This window comes from Lutjanus erythropterus, chromosome 9 (assembly GCF_056507025.1).
Source record: "Lutjanus erythropterus isolate fLutEry1 chromosome 9, fLutEry1.hap2, whole genome shotgun sequence".
Taxonomy (NCBI): domain Eukaryota; kingdom Metazoa; phylum Chordata; class Actinopteri; order Lutjaniformes; family Lutjanidae; genus Lutjanus; species Lutjanus erythropterus.
This window is the reverse complement of record NC_139325.1, coordinates 24,605,892-24,621,685: the sequence shown is the minus strand read 5'-3', so window position 1 is coordinate 24,621,685 and position 15,794 is coordinate 24,605,892. Positions and strand designations below refer to the sequence as shown.

At 41.0% G+C, this 15,794-nt stretch overlaps 1 protein-coding gene across 1 annotated transcript in view; it reads left to right on the top strand.

Annotated features, from left to right (window-relative positions):
- chrnb2 (cholinergic receptor, nicotinic, beta 2) overlaps nucleotides 1–13,970 on the top strand; it is a 35,455-nt gene extending 21,485 nt beyond the window's left edge. Inside the window, exons 4-6 of the mRNA XM_084726801.1 lie at nucleotides 2,548–2,657; nucleotides 7,912–9,040; nucleotides 12,608–13,970. Coding sequence (XP_084582927.1) covers nucleotides 2,548–2,657; nucleotides 7,912–9,040; nucleotides 12,608–12,760 — 1,392 coding nt within the window. The 3' untranslated portion in view covers nucleotides 12,761–13,970. The remainder of the gene's footprint in view (nucleotides 1–2,547; nucleotides 2,658–7,911; nucleotides 9,041–12,607) is intronic.
- Nucleotides 13,971–15,794: the final 1,824 nt, after the last annotated feature.

Genomic DNA, 15,794 nt, shown 5'->3' with positions numbered 1-15,794 from the left:
ACAGAGACATCAAACAATACACGCCCTCGAAAACCCAGTCTGACAGGAGAAATATGAGAGGAGACTTGAAGTTCATGAGCAGGAAACACAGATGTGTTTTGCACCCAAAAACACAGATAAAAGCACTTTGCACAAATGTTCAAATATTTATTTATTTATATTTATTACGTTCAGATCTGACTTTTTCATGCCAGTGTGAGCAGCACAAATCACATGGAGTTCAATTCATATTTTGGCTACATTTTAAAAATTTTGGGTGGTACTAGGGCTGCACAATATGGTAAAAAATCATATTATATATGTGATATCTGGAGTGATTAGTGGAGAGATCATTTTTGCATTACTTTTTTCCTTTTTACTGGAAAAAAACAATTAAAATCGCGATGATGTGATATTTGTTGGGGTCTGTACAAACAAACATGTTTTCTGTATGCTTTCATGCAAGTCTACAGTACCTCATTGTATCTTTTTTGTCACATGTTTTTCCTTTTTCAAAAAGTTGCAATTTGGTGATTTGGATATTGCACTTGGCCATATTGCTATTTCAATAATACTGCAATTAATTGTGCAGCCCTAGACGGTACAGTATGTGATTTTTGCGTGAGACCTACCCTAACCTGAAATAATAATGTGACTCTGACTGAGCTGTGACCCTCTTCTACATGGCTGGCTCATTGTATGCTTACAGCTGAGGCCTATAACATGATAGAACATGTAGGTGGACACACTGACACACACTAGGCATACGAATGCATTCACCCACACACATCGCCAACATATGTGCTTGCTTTTGAGGGCAGGTGTTGGAACAAATTACACAGACATATTTGGACTTAAATTTAGATATGAAACAGATGACAGTTCTCCAAACAGCCTTCGTGTGTAATGTCACCATCATGGACGCTGCATTTTTTTTGATTAGATTGTTCATAGCTTCATGCATGTTTTCAATCTTACGTCTGCACGCACACATACACATACACTTGCACCTGAGCAAGTTAGGATTTATGACATGTATCAGAGCGTGGAATGGCCATCAGTGCTCTATGGATCCCTCGCAGTCTCGAAGCAGGGGAGCCAAGGACAGCTGTCCTGAGCCAAGACGAACTGTAATGACCGTAATGCATCACAGTTACTGCAGATGACCTAGCATGGGATAAGGTGTTAGAGCTCCAACATGGCCCGTTGCAGACAATCATGTAATAACTACCAGTCATGTAATAACTTTTCTGTTCTAAACGTAACAAAAATCAATAATGTAAAAACCGGCCAATAATGTAATAAAATTTGGTTGTGCTTTATTTTACGGCACACTAAGAAGACGTAACAGGTTGTACTTTGTGTCAAATTAGACAAATGCTCATTAATTTTTATTGGACAGTATTAGAGCATTTATTAGACTTTTATTAGACTTTATTAGAGGGTAATTAGGGACGATGTCTAATAAAGACCACATTATTCCTAGTTTTTGTGCTAAAGGTAAAATTATATTATTGTTATTACATTGTTAGGTGTTTTAAAAAAATCATAATCTAAATTGTAATAAAAAATGTAAGAATTGGAGCAGATAATGTAATAATATACTGTACTTGTATCGCTTTATTTAAGTTTTCTTTATTGGCTGTAACGTGTCACACCTCCATGACAACTGTTGCTTCTTTCAGATACCTGCTCAAAAACTTCAGCTAATTTTGACACTGACTAGTTGCTCATAGTTAGGACTAAGATTCAGACGTTAGGAGTGGTCAGGCTTTTGAGCAGCTATTTGAAAGAAGCAACAGTAAGGATAAGTGTTAGGTCTTAATAATAAAACTGAAATATGGTGATATAAGTATATTATAACATTATCAACTCCAATTATTACATTTTTAATGATTAGTTTAATCCAGCTAATAATGTCACTCATTAAATTTTGCACAAAATGTTATTATGATCTTTGTTTAGAAATATAATTACATTATTGGCCAATTATTACATAATTTACTTTTATTACATTAACAATGGAAAAATGATTATGCTATTGGCAGTTATTACATTAATGGTAGTTATTACATTATTGGCTGCTACATGGCCATAACATAGAAGAGTCAGACAGAGACACTGTCACCAGGCGCAGAAGCTTCAGTGTGGCAATGTCAATGACTGACCCACACGATACAGAGCAAGATAATGCTGTCTTTTACAAAAGGTTACACAGAGGACACTCGGGAACAGCCTCTCTGTTGATGCCATTTTAATCTTGCTGATTGGTTTGTGTCTGGGTGTGTTTAAAAGACCATTCAGGGTCAGGGTTGACATGAGCACTTCAGTTAAAAGTATGATGTAAGCGTAGAAGGACAGGCAGCACAGGATGTTCCCCAGGCTCGTGTGGCTTGTGATGTGTCATATTGACCACCGACTGACCGACCGACAGACAGACAGACAGGCACAAAAATGGACAGATAGACAGGCAGACCTTCTCCTCCGTGTTCCTCTGTAAGATGTCTTCTTGCTGCTGTGCGATTGGTGGATGAGTGACTAAGCATTTTGTTTTTTATTGGCCCTCAGGAGTGGCAAGACTATCGTCTGACTTGGGTCCCCGAGGAGTTTGATGGAATGATGAAGGTCAGGCTGCCCTCAAAACACATCTGGCTGCCTGACGTCGTGCTCTACAACAAGTGAGTCAATCACTCACCCTCCTGTCCTCACTTCAAAAGACACACAGAGCCTCATAAACATGCACGACGAAAGCACATAAAAGTCTCATATTAATAGGACAGTTCTGATTAATTGATTTAGGGTTGTATGAGCTAATTATTTATAGTTGGTGTTTTATCTACAGTAGATTCTGGCCTGCACGCTCTGACTTTAGAGAAACAGATAAGGGTACCAGCACGGAAACGAAGCCATGAACTGCTGTGGACTGGGCCAGGAGCAAAAGGTATTTTAGCCTCTTAAGACAGGTCCACTTGAAAAAAATCAATACCATTTTAAGTGTACACTATATTTAGAATATTTTCAGTTTCATTTTGCCATCAGACAGCCTTTTCTGACAGGAAACAGTTGTTATACAAGCCAAATGTCGCTCTCTCTAAACACAACCAGACTAAAGGGTTAGTTTGATTTCACCAAGGTCACACAATATCACAAACAAACTAACTGAGGCAGCAGTAGAGCAGCAACTGTGTTATGCAGGATAAGTAAAATTACTGATTTTGCCGATGGAGTTAATAGCAATATTTGGCTCACATAACAGTAGTTTCCTCTAAGAAAAGCCTGTCTGACAGCAAAGTTAAGTGGTACAAATATTCTAAATACAGTGTACACCTTATCTAGTACGGATTTATTTTAGGTGGTTATTTTTTTACCTTTTGTTGCTGACCCCGTCCACAGCAGTACATTGCTCAGCATCCGTGCTGGTACTCCTCTTTGCTGTCCTAAATGGGAGTGTATCGACTGGCATTTATTTTAGGTAATACACTGACTATGGGTAAGTACCTCACACTCCACATCAAATAATCAGAACTATCCTTTTAATCTAATAGAGTTTTTAAAGCTGACTCTCAGGTGGTTTGATCCAGCTGCCACTGTTGTAAATCACTCTGTATAAGAACATCAATTAAATGCCAGAGGTTTTACTGTGTAATACATGCAGGCCCGCCACACATGACTGAATATGTCCACTGTAATCTGCTCAAATCACTCATGCTACATTACTATACAGTACCTCCAAGTCTCAAGAGACACTTCAAAGATGGAGTCATCTGCACCACACAACCAGATAGATAATCGCAAATACATGTACAGTAGATGCATGCAGACACAGTGGGTGCATACAGTTATCTGATGAGAGGCGCTTGCATGTATTTACACAAACTGCTCTTCATTCTTTTTGGGTTGTTTAAAATGTGTGATGTCCTCTGTGTGCAGAGATGCTTGAAAATAACTGTCTGTGCATTTTAATTTAGAGTCTGTACCCAAGACCAAGTGTCTGTGCCATCTAGTATAATTTTGCTTTATTGCGTTCTAAAATATGCAGCTCTGAGTTTCGATTCTGCCTGCACTGTCGGCGAGGATGAATCTATACGTATATATATGTGCAAACATTTGCTGTTAAGCCCTTATTGGCCCCCATCCACAGCCCCCACCCTTAGTGCATTGTGTGTGCACCCTGTCACCTTCAGGTTCCCATCAGGTACACTGCACACAGAAACCAACTACTTCTCCGGTGCTGGAATTCTTTTAATTTAATTAAACACCAATTTACTGAGGAATATTCACCATGGGAGCAAAATATAAACTGTGCTAATTAAATCTTTAAACTGTATTTGAACACTGGGACCATTGATGCAGGATCCACCTTAGTTGAAACTTTACTTTACTCCCTGACAAAACAATTCGCAATCAACAGTGAATCTCTTGAATACCACGTTCCCAGTCCACATTACATTACTCTTTCAGAGGGTGTAATGGGTTCAGTTTTAAAGCTAGAGTGAAGAAACAGGTGTCATGTGAAACTAGAAGACTGATGGCATCGGTTGGTACTGTCCATGTCATACTGTCTTGAAGTTGGCTAAATAATGAGTTTCTTGACCTCTAACCTCAAGATATCAGAATATAAATAAGTTTTATGAGGACCCAAGAGTCTCCCCTTCACAGTCACACTTACTTAATGCTATTCCCATGCAGTTTTTGGCAGAAACTTAGCATGAACTATGAACGTGTTATTTTCACGTATTCTGCTTCAATATTTCTGCGGTCTGAGGTCCGTTAACAGTATTGGAATAGGGGCTGAGACTCTTCTGGCTTCAATGAGCCCAAATACATCCATGTGTGATGACTTCAGTCCCCACAGTAGCCATTTCATTTTAGTGAGACCATTTTTTTGAAATTTGGCCTCGCTGTATAAACTGACCCTTTGTGACCTCAAGGATTTTCACAGCCTCATGAAACTTGACAACCACAAACGAGAGACTTGGGACATTCAGAGGGTGGATGGCTTTCGCTGAACAATTCCCACAACAGAAGTGCTTGCGAAAAAGTGCAGTTCTTGCAGAAATATCTGAAGTGTCAAGGTTTTTGATCCCAAAACACAGCATGTTTTTATTTGGTGTTACTCAAGGCCTTGGTGTCTTAATGTGGTATTTTGGGGAGGGTTTTTGACAATTCTCCAGTTGTCAAAAATGGGGTAATTGTGCGCTAAATTTGTGTAATAAATGTCAACCAAAAAGCTTACTGCAAGAACCCCACAAGTTAATTTGAAGACTTTTAAAGACCTTTTTTAGGACCATTATGAGCATAATTTTAGACCTATTTCATTTTCATACTGGAAAAAAAATACAACCACATTTTGCATAACTGGTTGTTCGTTCCATGTTGGTTTCATTTTGTAGTTTCTCAGAAACCCATTTAACAGCGAGACTAAAGTTTAAAAGTATTGTATATGTATTGTATTGTATAATTCAGATTATTGGGTTTTAGAGTTTTTAAGGACCTGCAGACATCCTGTATGACGCATAATTGCAGTGGTGGACTCTGTCAGAGGGGCAGGGGTGAAATAATGGGCACTTCTTGTGTGCAGTGGGGCACCAGCGCAGCCAAAGTTGTGATGATCGTGATTAAAATTGTTTAAGACCAGCTGCTGCACCTCTGTAATAACACACAGCAAACTAATGATTTGAAGGCAAGTAGAAGCAAAATACTGTGTTTTTCGTACATGGGGGAACCAGGAGGGCGATTACCCCCTCTGACTCGCCCCAACTCCCCCTAATCCTCAGTTTCCCAGCTCTCACATGATGCACACCACTTCTATGTGGCATATACTGATCCCCCCGCTGGGGATCACCCACCATCCCACCCTAAAAAAATAGACATAAATAAATGGATGGTAGAGAAGAGGGGTGGTGGGATGTAGGTCTGATGTGTTTGAAATCAACCATATGGAAAATATATGCAAAAAAGTTTTTAAAGAAATTGAATATTCTTCTTCTAATTTAAATGTAATTGTCTGTGTCTCATTGTAATGCATTATATAGCACAAAGGTCTTCATATGTGTAAAACGGAAACTCGTCTTGTGAGTTTTTAATTAGAATTAGCATGTCTGAGGGAGGTAAGGATGTTGCGGACCACTCGTCCTAATGTAATGGAAACTGAGTATCAGCCTACGGTATGTAAATCAGCTCATCAGAGTACAGCGATCTGTCTGGCCTTCTCCTCTTTCCCTGCCTCACTCCTTACTTTACTAAAGATTAGAAGATCCCTGACCCACCGAGCTCTGGATAAAATGATCCCGTTAATCCCACGGACCCCAAGTTGACATGTTATCCTCCAAGTCTTCTTCACTGCTTCAAACTCCTGTCAGTCACCTAAACAGGAGCTTTGGATATAGGGGCACTAGAGCTACTAAGCTGACGTCAATTTGATTTTATAACTAAATTTGCAGGAAAGTAAATTTTATATAAAGTGTACTTCAGCAGGTGGGTCAATCAGTCAAAAGTCATGAATTATCCTCTGGAATATGTCACATCTCTACAGTGTTAGTTGCATTAATTATTTCCCTTCTTGCCAAAACTTGAGTTAAATGGAAATTCAATCTACAGCTTTAATGCTGTCAGCTGGCTTCTGACCGAAGTGTCTAATTCAAGCGGTTTAACTCGACCTGGGCTGACCTGCAAGCCGTGTTTCCTGTCTAGACAACGTGTTCGTTGTGTTCCTTGTGTTTGTAGAAGCAGGTGTGTGTGACCCTCCTGCCCTGAGACACTTCAAAGCCTCACCGCCGTAACATCCTCATTCGTGCGTGTGTGTGTGTGTGTGTGTGTGTGTGTGTGTGTGTGTGTGTCCTAGAGCTCTTTAATGAACCCAGATTGCATAATGAGATGCATCATGTTCCATTGCCTTTAAGACTGAGGAAACATGGCCTCTCATTATACTTTTTGCTATTTGCTTTTTTTTGCTTTTTTTTTTAATTTATAATTAATACACGGCTTTTGTGAATACTTAATTCTAATCTGTCTGTAACACCATTCTATGGTCTATTATTTCTGCTATGAATAACCTACTGACTAAGGGTACTGTTTTTTTATACAAATGACTTTATCATAGAATATCATATACCAAACATATACATATGCCAACCATTTGTAGAGAGGAACACTGAGAAAATAAAGAATAAATTTAAATAAAATTGATAGCTAAAAAACAGTCAACCAATCAGTCAATTGCTGAATATTTTAATACTCTCAATCAATTAGGGGCTGTTTGTAAAACAAGAAGCAGCTTCTCAGAATTTATACCTGCCAAGGAGCTCCTGTTATCCTTATAAATGTCATGGTTTGGGGTTTCACTTCAGTTGTTTCACGTCTTATTTTGAAGTTTGTCCCTTTCCTCTTGTGTCTTTGTTGACCGAACTTCCTGCCTTTGTTCTTTTCCCGCTTTTTTTCCATTCCTGATTAGTTTCACCTATGTCTCATCTGTTAATTTGTCCTGTGTGTATTTAGTCAGTGTGTGTTCCCTCTTTTTGTTCTTGAAGTTCTTACCTTCCTTCTTGTGTCTTTGTTGGCCTAATTTCCTACCCTGGTTCTTTTCCTACCTTTCTTGATTAGATTCATCTGTGTCTCATTAGTTAATTAGTTCTTTGTGTTTTTAGTCAGTGTGTGTTACCTGTTTCAGTTTCCACTTCGTCTTTTTGTCCTGTTTGTCAAACCTCTTAGTGTTTTGCCCTGTGTTTCCTTGTGGTTTTGGACTTTTTTGACTTTGTGTTTTTGACTGGATTTAGGTCCAGTTCTCTGTTTTTCTGGTTACCCCATTTGATGATTGTGACAGTATAATGTACAGTAAGCAGGTCAATATGGCGATATGAACCCCCAGTTTTTGTTTATGTCTGACACTTCTTCTCTTTTTTTGTCTCTCTCCTCTCCCTCTTTGTATCCCAGTGCTGATGGCGTGTATGAGGTGTCATTCTACTCTAACGCGGTGGTCTCCTATGATGGCAGTATCTTCTGGTTGCCTCCGGCCATCTATAAGTCAGCCTGTAAGATCGAGGTCAAGCACTTCCCCTTTGACCAGCAGAACTGCACGCTGCGCTTCCGGTCCTGGACTTACGACCGCACTGAGATCGACCTTGTGCTCCGTGCTGATGTGGCCAGCATGGACGACTTCACGCCCAGTGGGGAGTGGGACATCATCGCCCTGCCTGGGAGACGAAATGAGAACCCAGCCGATCCCACCTATGTGGACATCACGTATGACTTCATCATTCGCAGGAAGCCGCTTTTTTACACCATTAACCTCATCATCCCGTGCGTGCTCATCACCTCACTGGCCATCCTGGTCTTCTACCTACCGTCCGACTGTGGCGAGAAAATGACGCTTTGCATCTCCGTGCTGCTGGCGCTCACTGTGTTCCTGTTGCTAATCTCCAAGATCGTCCCCCCGACTTCACTAGACGTCCCTCTCGTTGGAAAGTACCTGATGTTCACCATGGTCCTGGTCACGTTCTCTATCGTCACCAGTGTGTGTGTGCTTAACGTACACCACCGCTCGCCCACCACACACACCATGCCCCCGTGGGTTAAACTGGTGTTCCTCAACAAGCTGCCCGCCTTGCTCTTCATGCGCCAGCCCAGGAACAGCTGCGAACGCCAGCGGCTGCGGCAAAGACGGAGGGCCCAGGAACAGAAGGAGGGCGGGCGCAGCGGGGAGGCAGGGGCCCTGATGGTGGGGCTCGGGCTGGGAAATGCTGGTGGGAACGGAGGGGGAACCTCCACAGGGGTGTTCGGCAAGGAGGACAGTGACCCCTGTACCTGCTATGTGAACCGGGCGTCTGTTAAACAGTTCGGAGGGGATCTGGGAGGTGCAGGAGGGGGTTCCATGGATGGTCTTAACAGAGTGAGGGAGGGCCGGGAGGGCGGCTCTGGAAACCTGCCACGGGGGAAGCAAGCAACAGGAGGTCCTGCTCTGACTCAGGCCCTGCTGGCTCAAGCCTGTCCGGGCTTTGAGGAGGCTGTGGAGGGAGTACGCTTCATCGCCAACCACATGAAGAGTGAAGATGATGATCAGAGTGTGAGTATTATATTATCTGTATGATACCATACACACCATTACAATTATAGTCTCTGTTGTTTCTTAGCAGAGCTCAACCAGTACTTTTTAGGGTGATAGCAATATTGATACTCAAGAATGAAAAAAAGTAAATAATCTAATCTAATTTACTAATATCACTTCACAATAATTTTCTTATATGACAGAATTATTCAAAGCTGCTGTAATGAATTATCACCTGACTCTGCATTTCCCCTCAGCTCTGCTGTTTTAGCTCACTGGTTTGGTTTATGGCCTGCAAATTTTCTGCTTTGGTTCACTCTCGCCTATTCTTGGAATACCAGTGAATTGGAGATCTTGCCGCCTACCAATCCTCTGAGGATTTCAAACTGCAGCCTCTAACAAACCTACACACCTTACATTTTATCAACAGCATGCTTTACCAGAAACACTGATCTCCTCCCATTCTCCTCAGTAATAAACACATACTGCCCCAATATAAAGAGCCGCTATAAAGACTTTGGTTTGGTTTGGCAATAGAGGTTTTTTTTAAACTCTCAAATTGTTTCCACCCAAATTTAGCAATAAAAGCTGGGAGGATGCCTTCAGTCTCTCTTTAGCACAATGTTTAGAGACTGACTTTTACTCTAACTCTTGCCATGCTCATCAGCGTGGCAAGAGAAACACCAGGCAGCTGTTTTCAGCCACAACAACAACAACAACAACAACAACAAAACTCTACCTACCTGCCGAATGCCAGATAACAGACAGACACAGTTAGCAACTAGCTGGTGACTAGCTAGTTGAGCATTTAGCGTCTAAAGAGCAACATGTTTCTGGTTTGGTGGAAACCAAAACAGAGTTAAATGGGATTAAATCATGAACTTGCACTCATTAAGTAGCCAGAAACACAAAAGCTATTGTCTCTAGCTGGTGTCTTTGACTGCTGGATGTGTAAACAGGTTAGAATGACTAAACACATAAAACTAGTTTTATTTTGTAGTTATAGGAAGTCCTTTAATGCCTTGGCCAGGGATTACAGATGAAAAGTATCATATTTGCTAATTCTGTCTTCACCTCACTTGCACTATTAATGCTAAATACTAATGCACTGTAACTTATTGCATCATGGGACATATCCAGTGCATCACTGATCAATGATTTCAGGTCTGCCCCCCCAAAAATCCTGAGCAGAAACAGTTTAACAGTCTCAGTATGTCATTTTCAGCAATTATTTAGAGGAAAATCTCAGAATTTCCTTTACACAGACTTAAAGGTAAAACACAAGCACAAAATAAAATATCCAGGCTGATGATGCTGCCAATAAATTATTTCCTGTATCTATATACTGTGCAGCACTTTGTAATTTTATTTTAAAAGGTGCTGTACATATAAAACTTTACTTGCTTACTTAATTGCTGCAGTTTACTGCTCTGTAATTTCTTGCCAACATACACTTCAGTGCTGATATATCAATGTATCACACGTATAATACCAGCCTGCCAATGTATCACTAAGGCTCTTCTCTATATTAGAATAAATTATAATCTTCCTCCGTGTGGATAAAGTTATAGCATAAAGCATCCTGAGTAGCACAGCTCTGTCCTTTCAGTGCCATATCAAGTTAGAGTGACGACAGATCGGTGCAGCAGTGTCGTTTAGCTCTGCCATTTGAAACGCATGGGGGACTACACCCGAGCATAAGCAAAGGAGACAGATCTGGTGACGTAATCACAGCCCTCTGAATATTCAACACTGACATGTAATTATAGCAGTGGCATGACGTGAGCATAGAGAAGGAGTACAACTGGAAAGGCGCTGAAATAGAGGAGCCGAGACAGCAGAGTGAGGGTGGGATGTTTTATCGCTTCTCCTCAAGGCATCTTAGCGAACGAGCCCTCTCTCCTACCATGAAAGAAACTGACACGGGAATTAACAACCCTCTGTAATTCTGTCCATCATCAACATGGTTACCATCCCGTTGCCATGCCGACTGCTTTAAAATCCTCCCTCTCCTGGCACGGTGTGTCAGCCCTTCCCCCTCACCATCCTCCTCCTCTTCCTCCTCGTCTCCCCCTCAAGTCATCATCGCCGGGGTTACAGTGTCAGCACCCTCCGTCTCTGTGCCCTCCATCACTCTCGTCTCTTGCGTCCTTCTGCTCCTACTTGACTCGTGTCGGACCTCATCAGAGCTGTGTGGCAGAGCGAGTCTCCGCTCACATTAACCCTTCACCTCCATTAACCCTCTGCATAGGGAGAGGCAGAGGGATATATAGAGAGAATGATCAGGCCCAAATGGAATCTGTGGATTACTTTTACTGATTTTGGCAGTGATCCAGAATTAAAATCTGTGTAATTCTGTAGAAGTTTTTTTTTTTGCTAGTAATGTTATAAATATTAATATAATATATAATATAATATATGATATAATATAATAATATAATATTCATTTAAGATTGTTTGTGAGCAAAAATAAGCCCACCATCCACTAAAACAATCTAAAATTACCTCAAGTAGGGCTGCAGGAAATATTTAGTAGATTTTAGCAGAACTAAAATCTGGCTGTGATGGTATGCATTTTTTCTTACCGCAGTGACAAAGCAACATATTCCTGTGGGATGGCACTTTGCTGTGACTGCATAAATAATTACATTTAATTGGACTTCATTGAAGCATATTGTGTTATAGGTGGTACTGAGGTGGAGCTAACACCGGATGAGTGACAGTGCTGCTCATAGCGGAGCAGAAACTTATAATTAGCAGTCAGTCTGGCAGTAAATGTATAGTATATATAGCTATTTAGCTATAGCTAACTTTAAGCTAATGTTGTACTTTAACATCATATCCCTTTCAGAAGCTTTGTAATGGAGCCTTGAGCTGCACTGTCTTTTTTGGAGACATGCTGAAATAAATCCATAATGACAAATCCAACACTGAATATCCTCTGCGATCATTTATCAGTTTGTCTGTCATGTTGTTAGCATGTTATTAGCTGCCTGTTGGCAATGCCATGATGCCTTGAGTTGAGTCTGTCAACCAATCAGAGGCTGTGTTCCTGAGTTACGTGTGACAGCGATGACCCTTAGGTGTATTAATAGATCTGCAGTAGGTATCATATGACCACTGTATTGCGGTAATGCAGTTATCATCACTACCCTAAGTAGAACTTTGTGAGATTTTATTTCATCACCAACAGCTCAAAGCAAAGTTGAGCATTTGTTGAAAAAAGTCAACCAGCATAAAATGTAGGACACATGGCTATTAAAATGCAAGGTTGAAGCAGAGAGAGCTGAAATTAATTTGTGAAGCCATTAATCATTCATCTCCCAACAATTACCACCTCAACACACACACAAACAACTACATTTATAAATATCTGGTTAGGTCCTTATAATGAAAACATTGTGAGTTTTACAAACAGCATCTCTATTCATTTAAAATCTATGGAAAAATTGTGGAGGCGTCGGCGTAATTCTGGACGTGTACATTCCATGTTGGCCTGAGAATAAGAGGATGTGTGAGTCTGATTCTGCTCGCCTTCATTTTTCTCTTCACCCCTTTTATGTCTCCCCTTCTCCCCATCCACAGGTAAGCGAGGACTGGAAGTATGTTGCCATGGTGATCGACCGCCTCTTCCTGTGGATCTTTGTGTTTGTGTGCGTGTTCGGCACGATGGGCATGTTCTTGCAGCCGCTCTTCCAGAATTACACAGTCAAGACCATCACCAGCCCGCCTGGCTGACCGCTCACAGGCCGCGAACACGATGACGGACAGCTCCCCCGACCAATCAGCAGCACAGCAGGACAAAGGCTGGAGGTGGGAGGTGGGGGCGGGTCTAGGTTTTATTGTGTCTATTTGAACTGGAACCAGAACTGGAAACTGAACAGCAATCACGCCCATTACCTTTATAGTACCGTTTTTTGCAACGAACAACAACAGTTTTTCTTGTAAGAAGAAGAGAAAAAGGAAAACACCATCATTACTCTTACCTGCAGTTTTTTGTCCAGATGTTTAACGGACTGACCTCCCCTTTCTGGTGGAAAGGTCCCTCCCTGCTCTCCTCTTCAGCCAGTCAGGGAGCGAGGACGCTCTGATGAACCTCACAGCAGCCAATCAACACTCTCTGCTCGACGCTGCCTGCTTAAATTGACACATGACATGCCCGCCTTCAACATTCATTATATTGACCGATGTCAGTAGGAGCTAATCAGAAAGGGAAGGGAGGTTCATACCAAGGTTCTTATTATACATTTATTTTATTTTTTCAGAAATCCACTCTGTCAGTGAACTGATTCAGTATATTTTATCATAGCATAGCAGCTTACCACAGTATAGCATTAGGAATATATTATTAAGATTTCTCTATGTGTTAGCTCATGCGAGGGTCTGTTGCTGATAGAGAGGCTATGGTGTGTTGTATGATTGTATAGATTAAACAAGAATGTGATATAAACTGTACTACACAGCCTGTGATGCGCACACTAACACGATACGTGTACAAGCAGCAGATTGTGATGGAAAATACATAGAGGGGAATTAAAGAAAGAGACAAGTTGCATTACTAGGTAAAAGTCATGGGGATGAAGTGGTAGATTATGCATGGACAGTTTTTTGCTTAGAGAGTCGTGCACATTAAAGTAGAGAGCAGCAGTGGCCAGCTGTGCTGAAGATGAGTCTAGCTCCTAAGAAACTGAGGAATCTGAGCCAAGATGGTGGGTAGGATAAGACTTCCTACTACTATATATGATGGACACTGAAACATGATTTCTCCTAGATGGAGTACTAAGAGCTCAGTTGAGATCAGTATTGGAAAAAGTATCATGTAAATCAAATTATATTGATGAAGGGATGGGAATTTTATCATGGAAATCAAGCTATTATGTGTATTAATATGTAATTTCATATTTCAGTATGTAACGTTCCGAGCATATGTATACATGTATGCGTGTATGTGTGTATGTATGTGTACGTATGCGTGCCCCATGCCCCAATGCATTATCACATCTGTCAGATACAATGTTCAGAAGAGCATATACCGTATGTGCATCTCTCCCCCTCCCTCCCTTCTATTAATCTCTCTAGTTCTCTCCCCCTTTATCTGGTCTTCCATGGACAAACACAACGCTGACATTGAGTCCAATTAGATTCATGATTACCTACATTTTCTGTTCATTTCTGCAGTTTTTTCCTTTCCATCGTGGACTGGCTGATTTGTCTATATTTTCCACTATCTTCCTGGGTTCCCTGACAACCAAGCGATAAGCAGAGGGCCTTTTCATGCACGCAGGGAGTGGAGATGAATTAAATTTTCAATAAACAAGAGAGAGATGACAAGAGGGCCACCAGTGAAGTATCAGGCAGCAAGTCACAGATGCAAAATCATAAGCAGAAGAGAAGGGCAATACATGACAGTTAATAAGACAAATGTTTTATGATGTTTTTGTAGGCGAGGAACTGAAAAAAAACACAGGATATTCTGACCACAGCAAGCACAATCCAGATAGTGAGGAGGAATAAAGTGGGATAGATAAAGACAAAAGACTGTCAGTGTTGTTACTGCATAGGAAAGCCACTATAAAACTCTGAAAAACAGCTGTCTAATCCTCAGTCACTGTCACTCGCTGTGAGTTTCCCCTGGCTTTTTACGGTCATGTGGCCAAGTCTGCAGCTCAGCTCCATCCTGAACTGGAGCTGCCCCCCTGTCTCTCTTCTTCTCTCTGTTTCGGTCTCTGGAGGATGGGATTACCCCAGGGGATCCCCCAACAGATCCCAAACAAGTGTGAAAAGCCTATCAGAGACCTGTGAAAACTGTAGGCTGCGCTGACGGCTCCACATGGACAAAAGTGCTGCTGTCCATTCTTTTTCTCTCTCTTTGACCTTTCCACTCTCCTTCCTTTCCTCTCACTTTCTCTCTCATTATGCTCCCCTCCCCTCCGCCATCTTTCACCTTCTCCTTCCTGACTCTCAAATCTGCTCCTGTGCACACCTTAACCAGTCCAATAAAGGTTGTAGGTTCAGATTAATCAAAGTGTGTGTCTGCGTGGCATGTTTTTTACTCACACACACACATACACACGTAACCCATCTGTAAATGACTCAGATCGGACCCAAACTTCCCATTAATCTTACACCGCAGGATAGAACGAAAGAAAGAAACGTTTCCTGGCTTTCTAATATTCAGGCTGGTAACTTCCTTTTTATATACTCATAAACACACACCTACACACTCCGGCTGTGCTTTTTTTTCTTCTAGGAAGCCAGGCTTTTAAACAATCATGGGTGTAGGGCTCAGCCAAGGTCACTTTAAGTTCTCATTATTCTGCTGTAAAAACAGGAATGTGGGTACATTCAGTACCTGATTGTATGAATTCTTGTAAATGCAGAGGAACAGTATAATGAACACACCACAACAGAGGTAACTGTCACTCATATCAATACTTAACTACAACTTATTAAGTGAAAAAACTTAAAACACTTAAGTACACTTAATTCAAGTACACTTGGTATACTTTTATGTGCACATGATTATTGTATCAAAGTCAAGATAAGTCAGCTTTATTTATACAGCACATTTAATTTGGCAGGAGTAAACTCACTGCAATTCAACTCAATATGTTGTGACAAAAAACATGAAATAGCATATAAAATAGGCAAGTATTACACATGTAAAAGCATATATGATAACATAAATATGTACAAGATAAGGTATTATTATTATTACTATTAGGAGGGAGATATTAGTAATAATAATCATGCTTATAAAAACAAACAACAC